The 8,151-nt window shown below is 36.3% G+C and overlaps 1 protein-coding gene across 1 annotated transcript; it reads right to left on the reverse strand.

The window, feature by feature from the left end:
* Positions 1-5,966: 5,966 nt before the first annotated feature.
* foxd2 (forkhead box D2) lies at positions 5,967-7,040 on the reverse strand. Its single transcript, XM_062998230.1, has one exon. The coding sequence runs from the start codon at positions 7,038-7,040 to the stop codon at positions 5,967-5,969; it is 1,074 nt and encodes a 357-aa protein (XP_062854300.1).
* Positions 7,041-8,151: the final 1,111 nt, after the last annotated feature.

An 8,151-nucleotide genomic window follows, 5' to 3' on the forward strand; every position in this document is an offset into this window, starting at 1 on the left:
AGGCAGTTCTTAAATGCAGCATGGAAAAGTCATTTAAGCAGGTCTGTGTGTGGTCGAGAGCTTCTTTAATTGAATTTCTTCTGCACACTGAGTTCAGGTTTTAAGATTAGCGTGGGGGTTTTTGCGTACAGTGGGAAATGTTTACATGAAATGCACTCCATTAAATCTAAATGATCTGTGCTCGATATATATCACAGTAACACGATTAAATTCAGAAGCTGGTAAACTGGGAGACTGTGCTGTGCTGTGCTGTGCTTGTGTAATGAATTCTGTTTGTTCTCATTTAAATCAAATACATTTACATTTTAATGTAGATATAACATTATACATAACATTTGTATTTTTTTTGTTTGTTTTTGCTGTAGAATTCCAGAAGATCTAGAACGAGTTATGCTTCAGAAGCTCAAGACTTCACCTTGACGAGTTTCCCTCGGTGGTCCGTGGACCTGTTACCCGTGTAGATCAAGGGTGCAAGATGTTGGGTAACTTTCCTCTGACCTTAACAGCCTGATAGTGTTACTGTGTGTGTGTGTGTGTGTGTGTGTGTGTGTGTGTGTGTGTGTGTGTGTGTGTGTTTGTGTGTTTGTGTGTTTGTTTGTAAACGCACATGACCTTTACAGAGCGGCTCAGTGTCAAACGAATTTAAAATTAAAGAGCCTTTCCAATAATAATTGTAATCATAATGATAAATAACATTAATATTAATACTGATGATAATAATAATAATAGTAATAATAATAATAGTAATAATAATAAATAATAATAATAATTGTAATAATAATAATGATAAATAACATTAATATTAATAATGATAATGATAATAATAATCAGCATACGACTACAACAATAATAATATTCAATTCATTATACAATAATAATAAATAACATTTATATTAATATTGATAATAATAATAATAATAACAAATAACATTAATATTACTGCTGATAACGATAATAATAAATTAAAAATACAATAATAATAATAATAATAAATTACCAATACAATAATAATAATAATAATAAAAGCAAATTATTATCATTATTGTTGTAATTATAAGTAGTTAAAAATTATTACTCATATTAATTAATGTTATTATCTATTGTTATTGTTGTTGTTATAATAATAATAATAATAATAATAATAATAATAATAATACATAGGGCAGTTGTAGCCTAGTGGTTAAGGTACTGGACTAGTAATCAGAAAGTTGCAGGTTCAAGCCCCATAAGTTGCCACTGTTGGGCCCTTGAGCAAGGCCCTTAACCTCAATTGCTTAGATTGTATACTGTTAAATAAATCACACACTGTTACTTCATACACTGTTTAATAATTGTACTATAATTAATACATCATATTAACGAAAATAATCATCACATGGCGTATAAAAGTATAACAGCACAATACTAGATTTAAAAACTTTTTTATTTAGCTAGAATTAAGCTCTAAATGTCTGAGTTAAATGAACTTACAGGCTCGTTTTTGGGTGGCCGAAACAGAAGACAAGAAATAAACTACTAACACAGTCGCGCGTCTGCTGTTAACTTCTCTTACAATAAAGCCATTTGTCAAAAACACCGCATGTAGTTGTTGTGTTTTGGAGGAACATGTAGGGTACAAAAGAGGCACCGAGCGGAAAACCGCGGGACACAAAAGAGGTAAAAAACCCAAATTCATGAATCCATTTCATGCTCGACCCGGCGGCACGCTTGGGTGATCTTTAGCTTTATTTGTCACCCAAGCGTGGTGCTGCGACAAAGCATGAAACAGATTCATGAATCTGGGTTATTGTAGGGCTGCATGTTCCCCCAAAACACACCAAAACAGAGGAATAAACGACCAGCCCAAGAGAAAGAGAAAGAAAGAGTCTTTCACTGAGTTTTGGGTTTGTCCTTGCGTGGCTCCTCTCACTGAACTACTGAACTGAACTACGTTCATTCAGATCCAATAATAGACAAAAACAGGCAGAAATAGCTGGATTAGATTTAAAATAATAATAAATAAGTACATTTATATGAGCCAAATATTAAGACACACTGCTAAATTAGCAACAGGTCCACATGCATGGGTAGCCATGTATGACCATCATATTCAATTACAGCCTTTCAAACCCTGACATTCCCTTTGATTCAGCTCCTGTTCAGAGGAGAATCTCAATTATAATGCAACGCATGCGCAGTTTATTTGTTCTTAGATGTATTTCAGAAGGCATATTTGCATATTTTGTGCTGATAAATATTAGGAATACAGGTTATCTTATATGCACCCAAAGACCCAAAGATTTTAAATCTTAGACACATTCGCTCATTATTACTGAATAAAAAAGAGAAAAAATGATCCCAAATGAATAAAACAATAACAATCATTTATATTGTAAATACAGTTTATTTATTTGTGTTGCAACGGTTTAATGAATCTTTGTCGAATTTATTCCCACAAACACAACTAAATTAAACTAAAGCAAGTAAATAAGTGAACACTGTAGTTGTTTGTATGTTTATTATTAAATATGTAGATTTTTTTCTGATGGTGGATCAGCGTGGGCCTCGATATTTGGGTACTGAATTTTTGGTACTCATGAGAAAATTTAAAATAATTTTATTTAAGGCAAAATGAGCAAGTAAGTAAGTTTTATGGTTAATTTTAGAGTAATACATATACAGTAAATCTACACTGTAAAAGTAAACTGTGTTCATTTCACGCTATAAATGCGAATGTATTAATTAGCGGGTTTAATTATGATTACTGAGTGCGCCTCGATGCGTCTTTTTATTTGGGGTTTAAAGTTATAATTCTTAGCTAATTTTTTTTGGTCTGATATGTGGTAAGTTAACATTTTACAACATGAGAATATTTTTTGGATGTATTATTTTTTTTCACAATAGAAACAAGCGAATTAAAGGTGAATTTTAACAGTTATTGAATGCTTCTAATTCACAAAAGATGAATTTACGATAATAAATATACTTTTTTATTAAGAATTTCAAGAAATCAGCTTTAAGAGTCTCAGTATTTGGGTTCATTAGGATACAAAACTCAAAGTGGATAAATTCCCCCCCAGTAATTGTGTTAATTTAGTGACGTGTGAGTAATCCCTAATGTGTTGAATCAACAGTAAAGATGTGAATGGAACCCCTGGGGTGCTTGTGAAGGTCACCAGAAATGTTCGTGTACCATAAAATGTCAGAAAATAGTGAAAAGAACAAAAGACTGAAGGGCATTAAAGGTCTAGTTGGTACAGTAAAGACTAGTTTGTGGTTTTGTTGTATTTTTACAGATAGCAAATTCTTTTTAGGGTTTATCCGACAATTACGTTTCTTAAGAACGTTTTAGAGTTTTTAGAACGTCTGCAAGCGTTCCAACACCTTTACTGCAACGTTTTAGTACTAAAAGCAACCGTAACACCTGATCTTCTCTTCTTTCTTTTAGAAACGCGTTTTACCTTTGTTACCCTGCAGCCCAACATTCTCAGAAGCTGTTAAATAAATGACAGGACGTTCTGATAAGGTTCTCTGTTCGCTTATGGCTCAGTTACACAACTTCAGCATCATTATCTGCTCCATCATTATGGGCCTCACAGCAGGTACAGCAGCTGAGTTTGACCTATATAAACGCAGACTCATGAACACTGAACTGGGTTTCTAATGTTGTTATTATTAAAATCATTCCTAAGTTAATTTAACTCCATGGCATTACAGTAAAATTACTGCTGGATTTAAAGTAAAATAGTCATTAATTGTGATAGTGATAGATTTACTAAAGTGTTATAAGGTCGTTTATGCCTCTGATACAATGAATTCTAAGATGTGCAGCTTGTATGATCTGATTTAAAGCTTAAATTAAAACTGTTTTACATTTGATTTACTGTAATAAACTGTTCAATTTTCCTCAAATAGCTGTGTGAATTTAGAATTTGGATTTATTTATTTCTATTATCGAATTGTACGATTAGGAAAACATTGTAATTGCAACACGATGCATTTAAGTCTCTGGTAATTAAACCTCTGGTAACAGTGTCCAATATAACTGGAAATATTTAAGCCCTAAATATTTATCATTTATTGCCAATGCATGCTTTTTTTCTGCAACATATTGTACTCTGATGATAAATGTTAACAAGATTCTAAAATACAGCAAGAATGTCAGTGCATTTATGTGTTTAATCCATATTAATAGTAAAATTTAAAAACCATTCAACTTAAGCTGTATGCTTAATTTTTGGGACTATTTCATGCCTCTAATTTGCATGGACTAATTTTATCAGCCATGCAAAATCCACTGAATATAAATAAAAATAATAATACGCAGTTAAATTGTATTAAAGTAAATGTTACGCGTCTAATTTGATCATCGATTATTTGCAAAAACCTGTAAAAAATTAAAATGTTAAACTAGCAATACTGCTGAAGAAGTCTATAAATGTTAAATAGCTCAAAACATTAGCAAATATTTTAGTTTAAACTGTATCGCTGCGTGTTTACATTCTGAATTCATAAAACTGTATAGTTCGGTGTGTGGAACTAATTCTAGAACTTTATTATAAGCACATATTTCTGCCTCACAAAATCAGGCATTTCTGTGTCCAGATGTAAAACATCTTCCTATAGCTGTTAAATGGTGAAGGCTAATTATATAAACCTCCTGCTGGTCTTCAAAAACTGAACAAACCCATGTTTAAAATACACCAACATTTATTATCTTGTCATTTACAGCAAAATGACCTACGAACATGGCGTGTTTGTCTCTTTTAAACAACATAAGGACATTCTCTTCACAGATTATTTTCAATATAATAATAAGAAACATATGCACAGTCAGACAGGAGGAGAGGTAATGTGATTTACAGAAACGCCACATCGTTTTGTCTACTGACAAAAATAAAATAGCTCTATTATTCCACACTGGGGTTTGGGGTGAACCCCACTGTCTCTGGCAATGTGCTTTCAAAAACATGTAAACCTGAGTCGATACTTTCGGTCTCTCTAATATTAACAGTGCTTCTTTCACAAAAAAACTCACAAATATTTTAAAACTATAACAATACCAAGAACAGACTTTTAATTAAGCGCACCAACAGGAAATCCGATCACAATTAGATAAAATGAACTGCTTTCCATTAAAACCATCTGGACTGGAGATCAGATGTCAAAGGGCTTAGTTTTCTATATTCATTCTGCCAACATCTTAATATTGTACATATTTACAGCTTATAAATAAAACGAATTAAAGCTCCAGTACGTGACTTTGTGTGGAAGAAAACAAGAACAATTATTAAGCGATTAAAGAAATGATCTCAAGCTTACTGCAGCCGCCCTGCACAAATTATCCATAAAGACGCCCAAAATGTGTGTTATCGGTTTAGTTTGGGTAATTCAGACTAATTTAGACTAAATATCATGTCGTCAGAAGTTAGGACTAACTAAACACTACATTAAGTGTTTGACACACCACTTAAATGACTAGATGAACCAGTGCCAATCAGTCAAATACATCTTTACGCAATACGACGAACTGTTAAATTCAATAATAAAACAAGTATAATTGTAATAAAGTTTGATGTATATGTGTATTTTAATATGTGCACAGTGTGCTGACTAGATATTTTCTGAAAATGCAAAAGTTCCTTCAGAACTGTTTGAGATCATTTCTGGGATTATTTGTGCATCTATTCACTTTATAATGACAGCAAAGTAGAATAAAACTTCTATGAGTCTAAAAAGTGAAGTGAGTTTGGGAATCTCAAGATCACAGTAAACTGTTCACTTGTTGTTCATTTTCTTTCAAAGGTCACGTACTGCAGCTTCAATTTTTTCGTTTGTTTGTTTTGTCTTGATTTTTTGAGAATTTTAAGTCTCACAAAAATGCAGTCCTACCTTAACAAAATGTTGATCATTAAAAACCGACTGTGCTGTTTTTTTTTCTGGAAATTATTAGAAACTTTTAAAGGTTTATATTCTCGCCACCGGTTCTACCGTAGAAAGTCCGAGCACGAGTTAGGTGCGATCGTTTCTGCAGAAGAAAGGTTCAAGTGGTTGGAGACCGGAGGGTTCAGCATGGCCAGGATCTGCGCCTGGTTCGCTGGTAATTGCGCACTGTATGGCGCGGACGGAGGCGAGCTGTTTGCGCCGATGATATTGTCTATGGAAAAAGACGGGCGACGCGACGCGCTCGGGTCTGTTTTGTGGGGCGTGAGAACAGGTCCGATCTGCGGGTAGAACGACTTCCTGAGATCTGCTCCCAGGAGAGATGGCACTGAGTGCGCCGGAGAGGGAAAGATGGAGGCTGGACCTGGAAGGGGACACGGTGCGCTTTGGAAAGGGAACGTCCCGGCGGACGGGTGGTGATGCGCATGGTACGCGTGAAAGTTCTGCAGCGCCAGGCCGTAACTCGCACCCCCTGCTCCGTAGCAGCCGTACGGCCCGTAACCGAATCCCGGCAGGAATCCACCCGCGTCACGGAGAATCAAATCGCCGTTCTGGTGCCGCTTGAACCGCTTTCTTCTGCGCAAGAAACTTCCGTTGTCGAACATATCGGCCGACTCAGGGTCAAGCGTCCAGTAGTTGCCCTTCCCTGGGTTACCGGGTTCTCTCGGGATCTTGATGAAGCAGTCATTGAGCGACAAGTTGTGCCGAATGGAGTTCTGCCATGCTGGGAACTTCTCACGGTAATACGGGAACCGGTTGCTGATAAAGTCGCAGATCTCGCTCAGCGTGAGCCGCTTTTTGGGGCTCTGCAGAATTGCCATAGTAATCAGTGCGATGTACGAATACGGTGGCTTTACAAGCGCGTTTTTTACCGGTTTGTCCTCGCTCAACGCTCCAGACCCGGCCTCAGGCCCAGCTTCTCCAAGAGCCCGGTCATCATCCTGGCCGTCGAACCCCGTTTCGTGGGACAGCGGGTCATCGGAGTCGTGATCCGTGTGAAAAGCGACATGGTGGTGGCGCGGATACCTTCCGTCTTTAACTCCGTCTCCGCCGACCACGTCGATGTCCAGGTCGTCGGACAGCTCCGGACTCTCGGACATGTCCGCCCCGAGTGTCATGCTCGGAGGCTCGTGGTGTCCTCTCCTCGCTTCCTCCGTGTCCAGGTCTTATCAGATCTAGTCCGGTTTATTCAGTCACTCGGTTAATTCAGCCCGGACCGGACTGTCCTGTCTCTGTTCCTTCAGCCGCATAGAAAAACAACAGAGTGGATGGATTAGGAACAGAACGCGACACTAGAACGCCCACGCCAGCCAAAGTTCGCTTATTTAGAACGCTTCCACGCAACAAAAACGCGCAACTTCTATACGCGACTTTCTCATCTTGCTTCCATTCCGTCTTTTAAACCTCTGATCGAAGTTCCGCTGGATTTTTGACGCACGGAGGCAGCGCACTGCGCCCCACACGAGTTTGTGCACTCTGTTACCCCTGTCCTTGCTCCTCTCAAAAACTATTTATCCCACGCGTCACGTGACTGGCGTGTCAGTTAGCGCAGTTTAAAGCGAGAAAGCCGGGAGGCGGAGGTGCGTGTGTGCGCACTTTGACTTTTCGGACCTGCCAAGAGTCAGACTGACGTCAAATTAGAAATATTTTTGTGTATTTTAAATATATATCTATATAATTTTTTTCAAGAGTATTGGCTGATTTTTATACACGTTATTAATAATTTAATTCATATTTCAATTAATATTTACGCAAATAATCATATCAAACTAATGCGTAAAAAGACGAATAATCTGGGCGCGCATACCGCTACAATTTTAATATAATTATTTAAATATTAAATTAGAATTTGATAATAATATTAAATTATTCGAATATTTAATTAATATATTTTTTAAATATTAAATTACCATATGCATGAATGTGCGAAAACCTGACTGTTGTAGGTTGTTTATTACATTTAACTACACATATATTTATATATATTTATATACTTGTGTGTTGTGTCCTTTTTATAGGAGCAAATTTCCTTTCCGAAAGCAGAGGAAAAATCCATAAAATGTTTAATTAAAACTCGATGTGTTAATCAAAAGGTTTTTTGCCTTTAGCTTGTTATTTTCAAGTCGCGATGCTCATTCATGCATGTCAAAACTAAACTAATTAGTTAGTTTACCAAAAGACTAGTCTGAAATAAAGTATTCTCACTAAAAGCTTAAGACTTACACGAAG

This window comes from Trichomycterus rosablanca, chromosome 7, assembly GCF_030014385.1.
Source record: "Trichomycterus rosablanca isolate fTriRos1 chromosome 7, fTriRos1.hap1, whole genome shotgun sequence".
Lineage (NCBI taxonomy): Eukaryota > Metazoa > Chordata > Actinopteri > Siluriformes > Trichomycteridae > Trichomycterus > Trichomycterus rosablanca.

Excerpts from the sequence above, each read along its gene's own strand:
- foxd2 (XM_062998230.1), bottom strand. The coding sequence starts at position 7,040 with ATGACACTCGGGGCGGACATGTCCGAGAGTCCGGAGCTGTCCGACGAC.